This window comes from Podospora anserina, chromosome 6, assembly GCF_000226545.1.
Source record: "Podospora anserina S mat+ genomic DNA chromosome 6, supercontig 2".
Taxonomy (NCBI): Eukaryota; Fungi; Ascomycota; class Sordariomycetes; order Sordariales; family Podosporaceae; genus Podospora; species Podospora anserina.
The window spans coordinates 105908-126441 of record NW_001914857.1 but is presented as its reverse complement, the minus strand read 5'-3'; the positions used below and the strand labels follow the sequence as shown (position 1 = coordinate 126441).

Below are 20534 nucleotides of genomic sequence, written 5' to 3'. Positions count from 1 at the left end.
CAACTGTGCCTCTCTTCTGCATTGTCGGTTGGACCATGCCAGATTAGGGACTCGCGTCTTCTAACTAACAAGCATAGTGTGCAGTAGTGGTTTCGATTAAGCGCCCTCAGCCGCGCCAGCGCGCATGATGAGGACCTGTCAGCTTTATCATTTATGATGGCAATGCCGAACGGACAGTAGGTAGGCTGTGGACTTGTAGTAGAGAGTGCAAAAGATACTATTGATTCGTAATATGATCCCTTGGTGGCGGTCGTTTTACTCTCTCTCTAGACACTGAGCCAGGCTCGAGGGTACCAGGTATCAAGTTTGTGCCATTGCGGTCTCATTGGGCCTCGACCGAGCGGACCTATGCGCGGGGAAGATAAGTAATGCAGAAATGTAAGAATAAGGACCAGATGAAAAGAGTGTACAACGATGCCCAGTTCGTTGACAAATCTGTCCGTCTGGGACAGTTTCACCTCATCTGGGGAAGTGAATTGGTCTGTGCTGGTTTACTCACGTGCTGTATCACCTGACTGTACACTTGGCCATCGACCAAGTCTTTAGCGCGCCGTCCACATCTCGCGTTCGAGCATGGACAGGGATCAGAGCAGCTGCGCCAATGCGACAATGCTCCATCTTTTTCCAGACCCTCCAATTCCACAGCAACCCCCCTGAGCCGACCCGACCGCATCCCGACGACTACCTCGAGGCGACGCATTGTGAGCCAGCCACTGTCGCCAGCATCGTCGACCGTCGGAATTTTAACGATATACACGATATCGTTGTCAACACCACACGTATCAGTTCTCGTACACCCAGCCTTGGGCATTTGGGGCTCTGAGATGCAGCCGGCCGATTCCCGTTAGCTTTCGATCGATTCGAAGCGCGCTCGAACTCAACCAGCCAGAAACCACACTGTTGCTGCTTCCCTGCTCCGTTGTCTTTGAAATCCAGCCTCCGAAACCTCGACTTTCTCTGTCGATTTCGCTTATACTTGAGCCCTTCGTCTAGACTAGTCGCGTGACGGGGATATTGAAAGCTGGGGGGATTACCAGGCCTTGACGGCATTACCACACTACACTGCATTTTGTTGCAGACATTACGCCCAGCTTAGCTTGCATCATACAAGAGCAGAACAGAGTTGAGGATATCACAAAATGGCGTCTTCAGGCCCCACGGGCTTTCTGGGCCGATCCAGCAGCAGCAATGCCAATATGCGAGGACTAGTGCAGTTCATTGCCGACTTGCGCAATGCGCGTGCTCGAGAATTGGAAGAGAAGAGAATCAACAAGGAACTGGCCAATATCAGGCAAAAGTTCAAAGGTTTGCGACCCCTCTTTCCGATCACATGTATTCTATAAGCCCACACTGACATGGCTGGCAGATGGTAATCTGAGCGGGTATCACAAAAAGAAATATGTTTGCAAGCTTCTGTACATCTACATTCTGGGCTGGAACGTCGATTTTGGACACCTCGAGGCAGTTAATCTCATCTCGGCAACAAAGTACTCGGAGAAGCAGATTGGGTATTTGGCAATGACCTTGTTCTTGCACGAGCAGCACGAGCTATTACACCTGGTGGTGAACAGTATTCGGAAAGATCTGATGGACCACAACGAACTGTTCAACTGCCTTGCACTGCACGCCATTGCAAACGTGGGTGGTCGGGAGATGGGCGAGGCCCTTAGCGCAGAGGTACACAGGTTACTGATCTCACCGTACGTATCAGGCAGGGGGTTGTACTCCTGCGCACATCTACGTCTCGTTATTATCTCGCTAACATGTACGTAGCACCTCGAAATCTTTTGTCAAAAAGAAGGCGGCGCTTACCCTGCTCCGCTTGTACCGAAAAAACCCTGGCATCGTCCAGCCTCAATGGGCAGAGAGGATAATACATCTTATGGATGACCCGGATTTTGGCGTGGCATTATCCGTTACCTCACTAGTCATGGCTTTGGCCCAGGACGACCTCGAGCAGTACAAGGGCGCATATGCCAAGGCCGCCGCCCGCCTGAAACGGATCCTTATCGACGGGGAGTACGCCTCAGACTATCTGTACTACAAGGTGCCTTGTCCCTGGCTCCAGATCAAGCTCTTGCGACTCCTGCAGTATTTCCCACCTTCCGAGGACAGTCACGTTCGGGAGATGATCCGGCAGTCCCTTCAAAGGATATTGGACCTCGCCTTGGAAACGAACAAAAATGTACAGCAAAACAATGCGCAAAATGCTGTTCTCTTCGAAGCCATCAACCTCATCATCCACCTCGATACTGAACACGCTCTCATGAAGCAGATATCTCAGAGACTGGGGCGATTTATCCAGTCGAGGGAGACAAATGTTCGGTATCTAGGTCTTGAGGCTATGACGCACTTGGCCGCTCGATCTGACACCACACTTGGTCCCATCAAGCAACACCAGGAGGTGATTTTGGGATCGCTCAAGGACAGAGACATCAGCGTTCGACGAAAGGGCCTTGATCTCCTTTATAGCATGTGCGATCACACAAATGCACGACCAATCGTGGGCGAGCTTCTTCACTACCTTCAAAACGCCGATTTTGCAATTCGAGAAGAGATGGTGCTAAAAATCGCCATTCTGACGGAAAAGTATGCCACCGATGTCCAGTGGTATGTAGACATCTCCCTGCGTCTCATCGCCATGGCAGGAGATCATGTCAGTGATGAGGTATGGCAGCGTGTCATCCAAATTATCACCAACAACGAGGAGCTGCAAGTATATGCTGCCCAAAACATTCTTCAATACTGCAAACAAGATCACTGTCACGAGACATTGGTCAAGATTGGGGCCTACATCCTCGGAGAGTTTGGTCATTTGATTGCTGAAGAGAAGGGCTGCAGTCCGATCGAGCAGTTTATTGCATTGCAGAGCAAGCTCCCCGCCTGCGCACCAGGGACTCGTGGCATGATTCTGTCGTGTTTTGTAAAATACGTGAATCTGTTCCCCGAGATCAAGCCACAGCTCGTCAACGTCTTCAACGTCTACAGCCACACGCTTGACCCTGAACTGCAGCAAAGAGCTTGCGAATATTTGACACTGGCAAGTATGCCGACCGACGATCTTCTCCGCACTGTTTGTGATGAGATGCCACCGTTCCCAGAGCGCGAGTCGGCCTTGCTTTCCAGGCTACACCGGAAGCATGCGAACACAAGCGATAAGAGGACGTGGATCGTGGGAGGAAAGGACGCCAACTCGGACGCCGCTGAGCTCACGCTGGCCAAGAATGGAAGTCTTAGAAGGACGTTCACCAACGCCGGTACCAAGCCAAACGGGGGTGCGGCCGGCGATCTCTTAGGTCTTGACATGAACAATATTGGCCCGGCAGAGGCAAAGTCAATACCCAATCTCGCCAGTGCCGCTCACTTGTCACCCAACTGGGAGAAGGGCTTCAACCGGCTTCTTCTCAAGCCAGATGGCGTTCTTTACGAGGATGGCCAGCTCCAGGTTGGCGTGCGGTCCGAGTACCGCGGTCAGATGGCTTGCCTGATTTTGTACTTTACAAACAAGACTCCGGCTCTTGTTGGATCGTTCACCACGACGCTTGATTTGGACACGTCAGAAAAGACCAATCTGACATGGGACGTCAAGGGCCTTCCCGACACGACGATTGCACGGGGTGCTCAGGCCCAGCAGGTCATTATGTTTGAAGCCAAGAAGGTTTTCGAAAAGAGCCCAACAATCCGGATCAGCTACCTGGCCGGTGCGTTGCAGGCTCTTACCCTCAAGCTTCCTGTCACTCTCCACAAGTTCATGGATCCTGCCGAACTGACTGCTGAGGATTTCTTCAAGAGGTGGAAGCAAATCGGCGGGGCCCCTCGTGAGGCACAACAGGTGTTTGGGTTGACAACTGCTGCCAAGGACCAGCAAAGGGAACTTACCGACGGCTTCATTCGAGATGTCATCAAGGGTTTCAGGTGGGGGGTGCTGAACAATGTCGACCCTAATACCAAGAATTTTGTGGGTGCCAGCGTTGTGCACACGAGCGAGGGTGGGAAGATTGGCTGCCTGCTCAGACTGGAGCCCAACTACGGAACACAGGTATGTTTTCTCTTGTCTCGGCCTGACACATTCACCAAGGGCTGGAACACGGTGCTAACAGATACACGACAGATGATTCGCCTTACGATCAGGGCTACTGATGACAGCGTACCGCCTGTGATCCTGAAGCTTATGGAGGGCAGGCTTGCGCAGGGCCTGTCAACGGTGCAGGAGAGACACGGGCCACCGCAAACCGTGAGCGACATCTCAGATTCATTTAGGAATATAATGGTTCGTTGAACGAGGTGAGGGGGGTTTGGGTGGTGATGGGGAGTATTGGGTTGGGTGATTCGTGGGGCAGACCAGATCACGTATACTTCTCATGCATAGCAAGCAAGGCACATACCCATTTACACGCCTGCCGTTTTGGTTTTGGTTTTTGTTGAGTGCAAGGAGGACATTTTGGGGCTCTAGTTAATGTATATATCCGAGAAAGTTGGTAAATGCTGATGGTCATGATCGTATCTACTTGTGCGTTGGGGGTAGGAACCTTGATGGCTGGCTCGTCCTCTGCGGCTTCCCCAGGGACAGCTGATCACCTTCCCAAATCTGGGCGGGCAGACAGTGGCAGGTGCCCAAAAAAGCAAGCACAGGGGGCTGGATGGAAGGCAAGCATGATCCCACTGCCCCGCAATGACGATCGGCTGGCCCGAGCTCCTTCATCTTATCGCAGCCATGGGAAAGCCAAAGGCAGCAGCTCCCCTGCCACTCCCACATCGGACCAGGCCAGACGTTTGTCCAACAAGCTTCGAACCACGCCTTCTTTTCTCCTCTGCTCTCAACATGCTTTGAACACACTGGCCATATTAACTGAGTCTCTTAGCTACGTAGCCATACGAGCACACTATCGGCATTCGCTAGCACACAACAGCTCCAACCAACGTCCACCGCAACCCCTTTCTCGAGACCCCAAGTCCCTCGTTGAACACCGCTCGCCCATCATGTCGGGCGGCGCCCTGAACTTCGTCACGTTCAACCAGGACCACAGCTGTCTGGCTGTCGGCACCTCCAAGGGCTTCCGCATCTACCATACAGACCCCTTTTCCAAGATCTTCAACAGCGATGACGGGAATGTCTCCATAATCGAGATGCTCTTCTCGACCTCGCTCGTTGCCCTGGTTCTTTCACCCCGCCATTTGGTGATCCAGAACACTAAGCGGGCCTCGGTCATTTGCGAACTCACCTTCCCCAACGCCATCCTTGCCGTGCGGCTAAATCGAAAACGGCTGGCCGTGGTGTTGGAAGAGGAGATCTATCTTTACGACATTTCCAACATGACACTTTTGCAAACAATAAACACCTCGCCGAATCCAAACGCTATTTGCGCCCTGTCTCCCTCGTCCGAGAGATGCTACATAGCCTATCCGCTTCCCAAACAGCGAGAGGACACAGGCGAGAGACGGCCATCGCATGCCCCCCCCCTGTCCAGTTATGTTCCGACTACCAGCGGCGAGGTACTCATATATGATACGGTGAAGCAGGTCTCTATCAATCTAATCGAGGCTCACCGGTCGCCGCTGTGCTGCATCGCGCTGAATAACGACGGCACTCTCCTTGCGACGGCGTCAGAAAAGAGCACCATTATTCGCGTGTTTGCGATTCCCAGTGGTCAGAGGCTGTATCAGTTCCGGAGGGGTACCACTCCTTCGACCATATACAGCATGTCTTTCAACCTCAGCTCAACCATCCTCTGTGTTTCGTCCGTCTCCAACACTGTCCACATCTACAAATTGACCAACAATTCTCAAGAAGGCGCCGAAGCAACATCACCTAGGCGTAACCGCTTTGCCCGGTCTGCCAGTATTAACAGTGCCGACTATGTTCCCAACAGCGACGACGACTCTCGGCGAAGCAGTGGGGCGGAAGAGTATGGCAGTACCACGAGCCAGCCCAGCAGCGAAGGAAGCAAAGCTCTGCGGAACAGCGGCATGTTTGGCAATATGATCAGACGGTCATCTCAAATTGTCGGGCGTGGCGTGGTCGGAGCAGTGGGGGCTTATCTACCAGCCGCCGTGTCTGAGATGTTCGAACCCGAGCGTGATTTCGCAAGCATCAAGATTCCTAAACCAACCAGCACGGTACTGCAAGGAGCACCAGCTGGCGGGGGCGGACCCATCCGCAGTGTTGTGGCCATGAGTAGCAGTTCGCCTCAGGTCATGGTAGTAACAAGCGATGGTATCTTCTATGTGTACAACATTGACATGGAAAAGGGAGGGGAGGGGTACTTGGTGAAGCAGTTCTCGTATGTTTTTCCTCTTCAATCACATCCCACCGACCTCTAACTTTCCAAATAGTGTCGTTGAGGCGGATGATAAGCTGGACGCCTCATATAACGCATAGGAACTCACCGAGAACACCGAGGCCATTGCCGGCAAGCACGAGTCATTCGAAAAGGTGAGACGGAAGGCAAAGTTGAAGAAAGCTCTGCAAAGAGTGGTCCCAGAGAGTATGACGGGCGCTGCACACAGTTTAGCCGACATGGTTCCAGATGTTACGGTCAAGGGTGTAAAAAAGACGGTGGAAGGGGCAGTGAAGAAGGCGGCGGGCTTGCAGAGAAAAGGAGGGTCCAGCGATGATGTTATGGGATTTTTGTATCCCGATTACGATCCCCAACATGATTATGTAATAAACACCTCGGAGGACGAGGAACTCGTAGTTCCGGCGTTGAACAATTCTGGCAAGGATGTTACAGGTAATATGGTGAAGGATCACATTGCAAAGCTCATGCAGGCTTTGGAAACACCGTTGCCACCAGGTGATCCTTCACTTCCTGGGATGCCTCTTGGCTCGACGCATCCCCGCCCCGACGAAGACGAAGAGCCTCTTCAAGTTGAAGAGGACTTTTTTGGTGGTACTAGTGGTAGCAGTCGAGATGAAGGAGAGGGAAAAGGAAAAGGCCGCGCAAGAGAGGGCTTACCAAGGGCACAGCGCACGGGGGATAAAGGGAATAAAGATGACGATCGGTACCTTGCCGAAGACGAAGGTGAAGATAAAGCGTTTAGCTCAGATGGCAAGTTGATCGAGGCGCCGGTCAAGACAAAGAAGGGGGAACTGGGTGGTGAGCGTGATTTTATTTCAGGTCGTGTCTGGTAATTTTGCTGAGTGGTTTGAGTAACTTGACGGGGAACATGTGCATAGCGTTTGGAGTTTATGGATATCAGAATAGCGTAATCGAATCTCTTTAATGCCTGCCTCCATAAACTCCCTGAACTTCTTTTGAATACCCATGCCCGTCTCGATGAAGCTGTTCAGCGACGGCCAACAGGAGGGATAGAGAGAGGCCTAAGAGGCATCATTCAACCGTGCAAGATTTGCCCTCTTGACCAGTGGAGGGTGTTGTCACAGGATGAAGGCAAGATATTAAAGTCTGAGCTGAATAAACATTGATAAGCAGAATAAATATGTTATCTGGAAACAACACGTCTGCCCGAGGCCAGATTTCATGTCGGGTACCCTATTCAATCCTACATGGTCCAAAGCAAATCATTTCCAATCCGCAAACTCGAACGCTCTGCTTGCTTGCCTGTTGCCCAAATGAGATTGCAATATTCATAACAAAAGGTTGCCGAACTAGAAAAACAAAAAAAAAAGCCGTCATCGTGTGCTGCTGTTGCCGTTGTCGTGTTGCATCCAGTCGTCATGAGATAACCCAAAAAGTAAAGATAGCTTGCACAAGAATGGCAAAAAATAAACGACGCTCCAGTCCACCCGTCCGTGAACCAACGTTGCCTGTGAGCAAAGCCTCTGAGAAAAGCCTCAGTCCATACCAGAAACGCTCCGAAATCAACCAAGGCACCGAAAGAAAAATAGCACAATAGATCGTGTCCAGCCGAACCCAAAGACAGAACCCGAGACATAATCCAACAACGTACCCAGAAACACCCACACCCAAACTTAATCGACACATTTGCACAACTCAAGAGGTTGTCCCCAGCCTCGACTTCCAAACCAAAAAAAACCCAGGGTATCGCTCCTCCTCCGGTGATCACCTTTCCCCCCCATTTTTTTTGGGTTTACTTTTCCCTCTCTCCAATTTTGACTTCAAATATCCAAACCGTTCCCATCATATGGATTCACCACCACTCCCGCAAACCAGGCGGGAGAATTGTGCTCGTGTGTTCCTTCTTGTGTTTTTCTACCGAGCATAAGGTCGATTCATCAAGGCAATCTCTCTCGCAATCTCGGGCCACTCCAGCTCCCTCTTGAAGCCCTCCCCTTGGTTCTGCTCCTCCCACTTGAGCAGCTCGTAGCCGAACCGCAGGTGAGGCTGGATGATGACGTTGAGCCTCCTCGCCCTGACGAAGCAGTACGCCCGGGGGAAGCTCATCCGGAGGGATCTCATAACCTCCGCGATGCAGATTGTTGCCGAGCGGGAGACGCCCACGCGGCAGTGGACGAGCGTGGCGGTGCCGTTTCGGCGTCCTCGTTCTGTGGCGGGGTTGGTTAGTTTGATTTTTGGCGATGGTAAAAAACAACCAAATGGGAACTTACCAATAAACTCTAGACACCGTTCAAACTCGTCTGTTAGGGGGTCTATTCCGTTGTCTTGCACCCCTTGAACCACACACGTGTTCTCCTCCCCCCATTGCTCGAGCTCACCGTCACGCCACATGGCCAGCTCACCGACTGAGAGGATCTGACCGATGCCGAGGGACTTGAGCAAGTCCGGGTTGTTGGCGTGGCCGAGGTTTCCTAGGTACATGTAATCTAGGATCCTGGAGGGAAAGGAGCCGTCGAACCCAGCGAACCACTTTGGTTCGTTGCGAATGAGACTCGTGATATCACTCAAGGTACGGTTCTGGAGGGTAAACAGGGGGGATTCCTGCAACAGCCGGGGGGCAATGGCGGTGAGGAGGGCTACGTCAGAGGGGTAGGCGAAGAAGTTGCGCTGCTGGGTTGTGTGAAGGGCTAGCCAGGCTTCCGGGATGGGAAGGAAGGTGGCAAAGGAATAATACGCGAGCCCGAGCATGGTTGACTCGGTGTACCCGTCTGCGCAGTGAATCAGGATTCTCCTGGGCTTGTTGGGTGTGGATGGGGCAGAGGTGAGCATGTCGATATCACCATCGGAATCTTCATGATCGAACTTGGAACTGGCTGAGAAGGCAGAAGGGAGGGTGCCGTGGGCAAGATGCCAGATCCATTTGCACGTATCGAGGATGCCGTCTGCTTCGGCGTGCGACCAGGTGGGAGCTAGTATACTGCCCGAAGATGGAAACTCCAGGAAGGTCTGGGTGGCTTCCGAAAGATGTTGGTCCGGTTCATTGGTACCCTCGGCGATGGCTTGCAAGGCTCCGGGGTTGAGACGACCCAGATCGTTGCACTCGATCAGAACGTCATAACAGAGCTCCTCGTCAGACCCCTGATCTGGGGTTGGGCCCAGCCAGACGTTGTGTGATATCTCAGACGCACGGGTCATCTCATACATCTCCCTCCGTTCTTGATGGAAGAAGTCGAGAACTTGACCTGTGAGCTGGCCGGACGAGTTGACGGCCACAATCTCGGGATAAAGTTCCTCAAACTCGCCAAAGGGGCTGACACAGACAAATGTGTTGTAATGGGGAATAGGATTCCGATGGGCTTCTTGTTTCTCACGCCATCGTTGCTGTGCACCGGCTATATCGAATCCTAACTTGCGAACAGAGAGCTCATCATCGCCATAGACGATGATATCAGAGGTCATGGCTGCCTTGGCAGCTTGAATCTGAAAGTTGCGTACAGAGAAGCCCTCCCGGGGATCTGCCTCAAGAAACTCGGCCGTGGCATTTCCGAGCTGAAGAAACTCGTGAGGCGCGATAGCCCCCTTGAGACGGGAGACGTTGAGATCGCCATCGGCTTTGACGATGGTGATGCCACGCAGACAACCAGGCGTCTTCCTCAGAGAACGCTTGCGGGCGATGAAGAAAGCAAGCTGGATCTGATTGTTGGGATGAAGCCCGTGTAACCAAGGGAAGACCTGTGAGGGGTCGGGCAGCGGTTGACGAGCCAGATAATCCAGAGCCGCTGCCACTCCGGCAGCATCGATCTTGTAGAGGCATGAACGACCCGAGTCGAGCCGCACATAATCTGTGGGTGGGAATAAGAGGGACTGGTGGAGCGCGTCGGCTTCCTTACCGGGGGACGGTGGTGGGGTTGTGGGCTCCTGTTGCGGGACGGGGCCGGGGGGACACACGGGGATGTGCTTGTTCGGCACGGGGGCCGGGCATTGTGATGTATCGAGCGTGATGGTCGATGTCAAAGAGCCTATGCTGGATGAGTTGCGGTGGGGTGCAATCGGCCGAGAAAGGGCTATTGTCGCCATCATAGCTCTGGCTCTTTTCTGTCCTTGAGGGACACGAGACCGTCTTGAAGCCGTCTTGAGCTTCTCAACAAACGAATCGGGGAATGTGGGTTGGCTGGCACAAACACCCACAGCAGTGATAGGTTAATCAGATGAGCGCAAGACGTCCTGTTGAAGTTGACGCCCCAATGCTCGCGGTGGAAGCAGATTCAAATGAAGGATGGAGATGGCAAAGACGAGGGGGGGTGGAGGGGAAGAGCAGCAGCCTTATCGGTGATTCCTGTTTTAAAAGGGCAATGGAATTGTGTCGTCTGCCAATGAATCACAGTCTCGCTGCAGGTGCTGAGCGGCAGATAAGACACCCGTGGGACGGCAATGGCGTCAGTTGGCAACCCAGGAATGGCGACTGGCTGCGGGTAATGATAAAGCGCAGTAGGTAGGTAGTAGATAGTAGGAACCAGGTCACTGGGGAGATGGGGGACAAAGAAAAGCTCTAGACCAGCTTTAAGATGATCGGCCGGCGAAGAAAAAGAAAGCAGGAGGAGGGGGGGCGCGACACGGGCGTCGATGTGGTTGAGGGGTTACAGACAGAATGACGGGGCGGGATGGGATGGGGGATGCTAGGACAGCGTTTGCTCTTCCGTGGGACAACTTTAACACTGGTTGCACAATGTACTCTATCCACCACTTGCTCGGCCTTTGCTAGGGGGCTCAATTGACGTCTGTTTGATCGAGATGATCTTGAAGATCGGCCTCCCCAGGTCTCCCCGCTGCTAAATACACTAACCAGATACGAGCCTGTCAAGAAAGAACAGGCCTCGCCCAAAGCCATGAGCTCGGCCGGGGCTAACAAGCTGAGGTCCCTTCCTGTCGGGACGGCTCACTGCCCACGAAAATGCTCTCGGCGACAGGCGGGAATCCAACGGTGGAACGACATTATCTCAAAAGGTTGACTGTCTCGAAACACCCAGCAGCACCCAGCACGATGGGACGTCTGGATAGAGGGGACGAGATCCACAGCATCTGTCGATTTTGCGGAGAAGCAACCCCCCATCCACGAGAGAGAGGCGGGGACATCTGCCAGAAGGCGGGGCAGATGTTAAGATAATCTAGAATTTGATTGGTTGCTGCATGACGGTATTCGGCCAGACAGACCCCACTCCCCGCCCTCGAGTGCAGCAAGGGTCTAGCCAATTGCTGCCACGACGGCCCCACCCACTTCGAGATGTTCACTATGCAACGCGCCTGTGGTGCGGCATCTACCGGCGATTTTTGTATTTCAAGTGACCACTTAAACATACAGGCAACCCTTCAGCGAATGCAGCCGACCATCACGACACACGTTAGCGTTGGAAATCAACCAATTCCATCTACAGCTGCCAATCCTTCTGCATGCTCAAACGCTAGGTGACAACCTACCTACCTAGACGAGGCCACCCGCAGGCATCATACTCCGTAGCCTGAGCCTAAAAACCGGGAACTGTCCCTTACTGCGTAGGGGATTTATTATCGTCATGAACTGCACAGCCATCGAGGGCCTTTCAGTGCAGTCTGATGCTCAGTGTTGGAACCCAAACCATGTTCCAGGCCGGGGGTACTGACCAGCGGCCCCCCGGCCAGGGCGGTTGATCCGTCGACACATTTCCGGGTTATGACGCCGTTACAGCCAGTCAGCTGCCCGTTCTACCGGCCCGGAAGGCACTTCATATTCCCCCGGCCACGCCGCTAGAGTGTTCACTGCCAGTCACACAGGTGATTTAGCTGAGTTGAGAGTTCGTCATGGATATCAGGTTTCAGCAGTCGTAGACCAGATGAGAAGACATCGGATGGACCATCCCAACTCCCAGCTCGACACACTGCGAGTAAGGGATGGTTTGAGGCGGTTTCTAAACTGATAAGAAACATTGGATACCTATGCAGCAAAATGCAGCCATTGACTTTTGACAGGTGCGCTTACCAGAGCTGGCGGGAGCCATGGATGCCGTCTGGGGAATTTGAAGCAATGCCCCGCATTACGCAGACCGCTGCGGGGCAAAATTTTGCTGGCGACTTTTTGCCCCTCTTTCCGATGCTCGGCGTTCGAGCCAAAGTGTCTCTATTGACTGCTGTGACTCGACCCTTTCTTTCCAACTGCTTGTTGTATACAGTTGACTTGTAGCTGTGTGTGTGTCCTGCCCACTACCCGGCAACCAACCGTCATCTTTCATCGTCGTTTCTACAAGCGCCCCCCCTATCGCCGTCCCAGCATGTCCAACGGTGTCGTTGCCAATGGCGCTTCTGCCGACCAGACTCACACTGCGTCGCAGCGCTACCTGAGCACCCGTGGTGAAGACAGCGGCGTATGTCTCCCATTGCTCTTGTTTTTTTGGTTGTGGCAGAATCACGAATTCACGTTAGCCCTCCCCTGTAAGACGCTGACCATGTTGTCCCCCTCAGTTCTCCTTTGAAGAGGTCGTACTCAAGGGCCTTGCCTCCGACGGTGGTCTTTACATTCCCGAAGCCATTCCCTCCGCCGAGAACTGGGAATCCTGGAAGGATCTTTCCTTTACCGACCTCGCCTTCAACATCATCTCCCTTTTCGTCTCCCCCTCCGAAATCCCCTCGGAGGACCTCAAGGATATTATCAACAGGAGTTACGCAACCTTCCGTGCCGACGAAGTCACACCACTGGTGAACCTCCAAGGTGATGTTCATCTTCTCGAGCTTTTCCACGGCCCAACCTTTGCTTTCAAGGATGTGGCCCTCCAGTTCCTCGGAAACCTCTTCGAGTATTTCTTGGTGCGCAGAAACGAGGGAAAGACCGGCCGTGACAGATACCACTTGACCGTGGTGGGTGCCACGAGCGGTGATACTGGCTCGGCTGCCATTTACGGTCTCAGGGGGAAGAAGGACGTCTCGGTTTTCATGCTCCACCCCAAGGGGCGCGTGAGCCCCGTCCAGGAGCAGCAGATGACCACGGTGCTGGACGCCAATGTTCATAATCTGGCTGTCACTGGCAACTTTGACAATTGCCAGGTGAGCTGTGATGTGTTCCCGTCTATCGTTCAAATACTTACAGACTGAAAACAGGACATCGTCAAGGCTCTATTTGCCGACCCTGAGATCAACTCGACCCACAAGCTCGGCGCCGTCAACAGCATCAACTGGGCTCGTATTCTCGCCCAAACTGTCTACTACTTCCACGCCTATTTCTCCCTCCTCCGCCAGCAACCCTCTACCTTCAAGCTCGGCGACAAGGTCCGCTTCGCTGTCCCTTCCGGAAACTTTGGCGACATTCTCGCTGGTTACTTCGCCCTTCGTATGGGTCTCCCCGTCGACAAGCTCGTTATTGCCACCAACGAGAACGATATTCTTGACCGCTTTTTCAAGACTGGTCGTTACGAGAAGAAGCCCACCTACGGCTCCAAGGCCGAAGGCGGTCTTGAGCAGGACGGTGTCAAGGCCCACGAGGATGGCGTGAAGGAAACTCTTTCTCCCGCCATGGATATCCTGGTGTCTTCCAACTTTGAGCGCCTGCTATGGTTCTTGGCGTATCAGTTTGCCTCCAGCGCTGGGATGGACGATGAGTGGAACAAGAAGCAGGCTGGTCAGGAAGTTTCTTCCTGGCTGTCTGACCTCAAGAACAAGGGTGGTTTCGGGCCGGTATACAAGGACGTTCTTGAAGCTGCGCGCAAGAACTTTGAGAGTGAAAGGGTCAGCGACCAGGAGACACTCGACACCATCAAGGCCCTCTACAAGGAAGTTGGCTATGTTCTTGACCCCCACACGGCAGTCGGCGTGGAGGCTGCGAGAAGGACACAAAAGCGCGCTCTTGTGGAAGAAGGTGCCGCAAAGCACATCATCTCTCTCTCAACAGCCCATCCGGCCAAGTTTGCCGGCGCGGTTGAGCTGGCGCTCAAGGAGGAGCCAGAGTTTAACTTCCAGGAGAATGTCCTCCCACCCGAGTTCGTTGGGCTGGACAAGAAGGAAAAGAGAGTCAGTGATGTGGCGAACGATTGGAAGGCTGTACGAGATGTCGTCAGGCAACAAGTGGAGGAGGAGTTCAAGGCCCTGGGTTACTAAGATGTGGATTTTGTATGTGGTTTGAATGAGTGGAATTCAAGGGGAGCTTTTTGGTTTTTCTTCTTGTGTATATGACGAGGGCAGTCACAGATCAGGGGGTGATTGTCTGGCTTTATTCCCCGTGTCTGGTTCAGATGTTCAGGACGAACGTTGAGCATAGCAGATTTGAAAGCATGCATGGCGAGTGGGTAGAATTATGGGATCAAAATTACATATAGATTCTGATACGAGATCCTAATATAGAAGATCAAGGGGACTGCGAAGTGATGAAGAATGATCAATGACTGCGGAGACCAGACACCAAAAGATTCATCACACCTGAAGCAAAGAGTAAAGACATCACTGAAAGTAGTACCCTTCCGTCCATCTTTATTCCCTAAATTGTAACTGATAACTTTGCTCGCCTTGACGAAATGGTATAATGTTAGCCCTTCCCCCTTTGATTTCTACATACAGCTGCTTCAAACATCAAGCATAATCCAAGAATAAAAAAGCAAGCATAGCCAATTGTAAAGCCTGCTGCCCAGTGTCTGTCTCTTTCTCGCCCTTTCTTCATACCCAGAATCGATAATGCTCCTCAAATCCCGCCACCAACAAGAAGATTAATACAACTAGTTTTATACAAGAACCCCTGATTGTGTAATTTCCAACATCGATCCCATCCATCTATATCATGTAGGCTGCCCACCCTGTCATCCAGTAGTAGCCTAGCCAAAATTGATTTCCCTTGTTTTTTTATTGTGTTTTCCCCCAAGGTAGAAGGTTGCCCATTCCATCTATTTATCAGTCAAGTCGGTCACAAACTCGCTCACGTCGTCCACCACATCCGTCACAAACTCGCCCACGGACTCGGCCGCGGACTTGATCACGCCTTTGCCAACCAACTCGACTGCTGGTTGTCACCTGGGACTGAGAAGCCCCCCGCGACTCCCGACGCTGGCGGTGGTGCCTCGTTTTAGTGCCCTGAGCTCGTCCTCGAGCTTGCGACGTCTAGATTGCTCCTCCTGTTTTTGTTGGTTAGTATTGGATGTCTCAACTGAAGTAAGGGAAAAGGGGATGAAAGCATACCCGTAACTCTTCCTGGAACTTCCTCCTCTCCTCCTTCATAGTAGCCCGGAACTGCTCACTCAACATGGTAGCCCCGGCTCTTCCAGCTCCGGCACCCGCTCCGGCACCTGGCACAGGCGAGTTGGGTGGCCTCAACCGCTCCTTATCCAACTCCTCCTTTACCTTGTCCAGCCTATCCCTCAACACCTTGACCTCTTGCTCCAACCTCGCCTTCACAGCCACAGCATCGTCCAACTGGCTCTCCAAATCCAGCTTCTCCTTTTCAGAATTGATGCTCTCTTTGGTGATGTCCTCCAGATCACGCAAGGCAGCTTCCAACTCAGACCGCAGCTTGACCACCTGGGCGTTGAGCTCAGCTGTCTCGGCAGTGTTGGAAAACTTGGCCGCCTCCGCCGCCCGCTGCTTACGCGAACCGTAGGCACCATCGAGCTCGGCCTTGGCGATGGTCATCTCCGTCTTAAGTTCAATCACCATCATGTTCATCGCCTCGAGCTCCTCGTCCTTCTGCTTCAGGTCGGCCTGCAGCTTCTCAACCTCTTTGCCCGCGTTGGCAGAGGCTTCGCTTGCGGCAGCCAGTTCGGACTTGAGAGCAGCCACCTCACCCTCGGCAGCAACACGGGACTCGTTGGCTTGGATAAGCTGGTTCTGAACAGACGACATATTGGACTCCACGGTGGCGAGACGTGCCTGAATGGCACTGTACTCTGACTCGAGAGCAGACACCTGGGCGTTGCGCTCCTTGAGCTGTTCCTGAACAACCTTGACCGAGGAGGCAGAGGCCGTTTCGTTGGCGGCGCTGGCTTTCTGCATGGAGTCGAGGTCGACAAGGACCTTTTGGAGCTTTTCTTGGGCTTCTTGGGCGGCACGCTCGCTGTCGTCGAGGAGCATATGGGTCTTCTCCAACTCCTCCTTCTTGGCTTGAAGCTCCTGGTCTTTTTCAGATTCGCTGCGGTTGTTGAGCTCACGCTGTTGCTTGATCTGCCGTTGAAGGATGTACTTTTGCTCTCGGAGACCAGTCGCTTGCGCATAGAGCCATTGAACCTTGGCAGAGAATGCCGGCAGGGAGTACGGTTCGTTCGTGTCGCCTTCAAACTCGTTGCCTGACAAATCCTCGTCATCGTCTGGGGTGCCTTGGCCCAGGGCACGGGCTTGTCTGGGTGCTGCCTTTTGCTGAGCAATCTCGGCATAACCAGTCTGGATGATCTCCCACAGACCCATGAGCACAGCATCAACTTGCTCGAGATCACGCTTGCTAGCCGAGCCGGCCATCGAGGCCTCAACAATTCTCCCAATCTCAGAACTGACCTTGTCGACCGAGTCCTCCAAGTAGTTGAGCTGGACATTGAGATCTCCCTCGGGCGGTGGTGCCTGGTCAACATTGGCCTGCTGAAGAATGAACAAGACTTGGCGGTTCAAATTCTGCAGACGGACCTCAGTTTGCCCAAACGAGGATTCGACCTTGGAAAGAGTTGTTGCCAACGCGGCGGCCTCGGAGGATGCTGCGGCCGCTTCAGCTGCCACCTTGTCGGTTTTGGTCAAGTTAGCAGCCTGTTGCTGCTGCTCAGTGATCGCCGTGTTGAGACCATTTTCTAGATAGTCGAGCTGCGCCTCGAGGTTATCAGCGTCCGGACGACCAAATTCTTCATTCTTGGCCGGGTTGAATGCGACGATCAGATCACGGAGCTTGTCGTTCAAGTCCTCGAGCCTAGATTCCGTCATCGAGATGGCCCTCTGTTGCTCCGAAGTTTGCGCCTGCAGCGCGTCTATTTGGGGCCCCATCTGCTGCTCAATCGCTTTCATTCGTGAATCAGCCTCCTGCAGCCTCGACCCGCTCTCGTCCTTGGAGCGCATTGTTTCGTCCTTCATGCGAGAGTTCTCTTCCATGACCCTGGCATGTTCCTCCCTGAGCTGCTCCTCCATCTCCTCCAGTCTTGTCTTTTCCGCCTCGGCGCGGGCATAATCTTGGCTCAGCTGCTCCTCGGATCGTTTGAGCTGCGCATTCTCCTCTTTCATGCGCGCAATCTCCTCTTTGTAGCGCTCCACCTCCTCACGTAGTTCCCGCAGCTGGGCATTTTGCTCGCGGATAGGGGACTTGATAGGAATCTCCAGTGTGTTCTTACGCGCACGGGTGGCTGGCGGCCCATCCGTTTCGAGCGACAGGTACAAGTCCTTATCTTTGTTGTTGAAATCGAGCTGCTCGTTGGGGATCTCCATGCTGTTCCTCGTGTTGGTGTAGGTATAGAGACTCTCGGGGCTTCCTGGCATGCCGTTCATCGGCTGGCCAAGCAGCTGCGGCTGTCCGGACTTCTTCGAGGACGCCCTATGGGTTAGCTGCAGGACGCCGGCAGTGTGTTGGAGCAGACGCCGCTGAGGCTCCATCAAGCCTTTTTCTAGGTGAAACAGCTCTGAAGCCAGTTCCTCACAACGGCGTTCACTGGTGGCCTTTTCCATCTCTGCTTCTTTGGCCGAGTCACTCATACGGCTACCCAGCAGACTCTTTCTTTTGCCGCCAGACGAGTAGAGTTTGGCCATTGAAACTGCTGCATCGCGGTATTTGGACTGTATAGCCAGGTTCGCCCTCGCCTGTTCGACGCGCATTCCCAGTGACTGAATCTGTTTCTTGAGGCCGTCAACCTCCTCTTGCGAGAGGATTTCATAGCTTTTACTGTCCGATAACGCCGTTTCGGTCAAGAGATGCACCTGAATCGAGTCTTTAAGATCGACGAGAGGCGATGTTTGCGGTTGGTTTGTGTTTAGCTGTATGTAATCCATAATTAGCCAACAATGTTCACGCCTGAAAAGGGGAGGAGGCCATACTGGGCTAATTCTCGCCTTGTCACCCTCTACTCCCCCGAGAATCTCATTCCTGTAGCCGTCGACTAGTGCCTTTGCCGTCGGTGCGACGTCTGACAACGATGGTGGTTGTACAGCAGGTGCAGGCATGCGTCCGTAGCCATCTTCCCCTCTTCCTCCTACTCCTCCGCCACCAGACCCGCCTCTCCTAGTTTCGGCGCCGTTCATTATGTGCGTTTGTGTAAACTTGTATTAAGATCGTCGTGTTCGTAGTCGTGGGTAATTCAAAGGCTAATCGTTCCAAAAAGAGACATTGTACAAAACAAATCCAAGTCCTCCGCTCGTTTACCACTGTGGCCCGGGGATCATGGAGTTTGCGACTGCGAACGAGGAGCAGGAGGTAGTGGCTGAGGGTCGTCAGGGGAATCGCGTCGAGAGTGAAATGCGAGGAATCGTATTTTCAAAAGGAGAGCGAGGCAGTATCCAGAAAAGAAGGATTACCAGTGCAACGAAATGACGCGAAGTGGAGCTTTTCGAGTGTCCTTAAGTTAACGTGGTAGGTAAGGAGGTTCCAGATTGTCTGTGACTTTCTCTGAGGACCGGGGAGGTGGTGATGGTGATGAGGATTCCAGGTTCCAAAAAAAACAACCAAAAAAAAAACCGGCAAACACAGGCGGTAAGCCTGGCGGCGGTGGCTGAGATGTTGGCGTCACAAAGGAGCGGCTGTATCAGAGGGAAGTCGTGACGACGGGATGCAACTCAGGATGCGAAAGGGGAAGGGAGATGTTGGCCGGTGCTGTGATTGCTGATTGCCCAGGCGCAACTCGTCAATCCAGAGGACTGGGAGGCCCAATATCTGGCCAATCAGCCGCCTTCACGCCTGGCCCGCCGTTCTTGCCAGATGCTTGGCACCCCACGGCACCTCTTGCAGGGATTCCCGACATGTGTCACTGTGGATGGAAATGCACATGTAAGTGGTTGCGCCAGGAAAGCAATATTCAATTCTTCTCGTACACGACTAGATTTTAAAATGCACCGCGAACTTCGTCGATGAGCTGCTGGCCCATCGTCCTCCGTCTGTTGTTGCCTTCAGTTGGGCCAGCTTGTTGTTGCTGGATACCAGAAGCTGTGCCAGTTGAGGCCCCTTCACTTTCCAGCCGCCTTCTCATATTCTCAAACTCGGCATTGGTCTTCTGACCTCTCATACCAACAACCCAACCAGGAACCCGCCAGCGAGTCAAAACCCCAGGTAGGGCCTCATTGCGCCAGGCGTATCCAACGAGCCAGCCCACCACGGCACCAAGAAGGGAGCCCGGGAACTGGGACATGGCCAGCTGCCCTGCCATCATGTATTTGGTTGACTTGTCTGAGAAGGTCAGCGCTGCCGAGTCCTGGCCAGTTGGTGGCCCCGTAGCCAGCGCCACCTTGTACTTGTACATGTGTGGGATCATGGCATGGTATTGAGCCAGAATCGCAAATATGATCGGTGTTGGGCCGGCAGGTAGGAAATCTAGCACGCCAAAACTCAGTGGCCTGAGGAATGCCGTCAGTATAAGCGGTGGCACGATCGAGGTGAAGAGTGCGGTGACGAGGATGAATGACTAGATACCAAGCATGTCAGCGCCATTTCTGCAGTGTCCCGGCCCAGAAAGAGCCCTCACGGCATATTTTCTTGAGCCCCACCGCTGCTCAATAGTTCTCATATTGTATAGAGCCATTGCCCCAAACAGGACCTCGGATGAGTTGAGATAGCATAGCTGGTACGCCAGGACCCGCCATAACTGGTGATATTGTAGAATATGGGTGCCGATGGAGATATAGAAATAGTGTTTTATGTCGAGAAGGCTGGCTGCTATCGATGCGCCAACAAATCCCACCACCAATGTGCGCGTTACCGGCGCGTTTGTGAATGACATTGCGCGTTCGCTCTCTTAGAGGCGCCACCTGGACATTTTTTGGGAATGCGGGCGGATTGGGACGTAGGTGGGGTGACAGTCAGGCCAAGCCAGACTGTCCGGCGGTCGCTGTTAAAGCCAATTGAGGTGTCGCGTATCCCAGTGTGATCTTAAAGCAGGCTGTGAATTCGTCGCCGGAATAGACCTCAAGGAGGATGGTGTCGTAGAAGGTGGTTTGGTGGTGGAAGTTGCGGGCAGTTGCACATTGAGGTCAGGCAGGTTATCCTGAAAGCTGGCCCCTGTCGGCCGTTTTGCAGCGTGTTCATTCGAGGACCCACTTTCAGCTGTGAGAGGATGCCGCGCCTTGGGATTCGTAACTTCCAAGAATCTGGGTCCAACG

The 20534-nt window shown here is 53.3% G+C and overlaps 6 protein-coding genes across 6 annotated transcripts; 3 read left to right on the top strand and 3 right to left on the bottom strand.

The window, feature by feature from the left end:
* Nucleotides 1-1127: 1127 nt before the first annotated feature.
* On the top strand, nt 1128-4279 carry PODANS_6_3980 (uncharacterized protein; the record flags this gene model as incomplete). The annotated part of the gene is made up of 4 exons (XM_001909858.1): nt 1128-1305; nt 1367-1700; nt 1774-4039; nt 4112-4279. Coding segments are annotated over 4 exons (2946 nt in total), but the record flags the coding sequence as incomplete, so codon positions are not given.
* Nucleotides 4280-4494: 215 nt separating this feature from the next.
* Nucleotides 4495-6379, top strand: PODANS_6_3970 (uncharacterized protein; the record flags this gene model as incomplete). Its single annotated transcript, XM_001909857.1, has 2 exons — nt 4495-6281; nt 6334-6379. 2 exons carry the CDS (start codon nt 4495-4497, stop codon nt 6377-6379), a joined length of 1833 nt encoding a protein of 610 aa, XP_001909892.1.
* Nucleotides 6380-8174: 1795 nt separating this feature from the next.
* Nucleotides 8175-10340, bottom strand: PODANS_6_3960 (uncharacterized protein; the record flags this gene model as incomplete). The annotated part of the gene is made up of 1 exon (XM_001909856.1): nt 8175-10340. The coding sequence occupies one exon, from the start codon at nt 10338-10340 to the stop codon at nt 8175-8177; it is 2166 nt and encodes a 721-aa protein (XP_001909891.1).
* A 2222-nt stretch (nt 10341-12562) lies between these two features.
* PODANS_6_3950 (uncharacterized protein) lies at nt 12563-14378 on the top strand (the record flags this gene model as incomplete). Its single annotated transcript, XM_001909855.1, has 3 exons — nt 12563-12655; nt 12753-13331; nt 13386-14378. 3 exons carry the CDS (start codon nt 12563-12565, stop codon nt 14376-14378), a joined length of 1665 nt encoding a protein of 554 aa, XP_001909890.1.
* An 899-nt stretch (nt 14379-15277) lies between these two features.
* Nucleotides 15278-18467, bottom strand: PODANS_6_3940 (uncharacterized protein; the record flags this gene model as incomplete). Its single annotated transcript, XM_001909854.1, has 2 exons — nt 15278-15382; nt 15447-18467. The coding sequence occupies 2 exons, from the start codon at nt 18465-18467 to the stop codon at nt 15278-15280; spliced, it is 3126 nt and encodes a 1041-aa protein (XP_001909889.1).
* Nucleotides 18468-19264: 797 nt separating this feature from the next.
* Nucleotides 19265-20155, bottom strand: PODANS_6_3930 (uncharacterized protein; the record flags this gene model as incomplete). Its single annotated transcript, XM_001909853.1, has 2 exons — nt 19265-19840; nt 19901-20155. 2 exons carry the CDS (start codon nt 20153-20155, stop codon nt 19265-19267), a joined length of 831 nt encoding a protein of 276 aa, XP_001909888.1.
* Between the last annotated feature and the right edge of the window lie 379 nt (nt 20156-20534).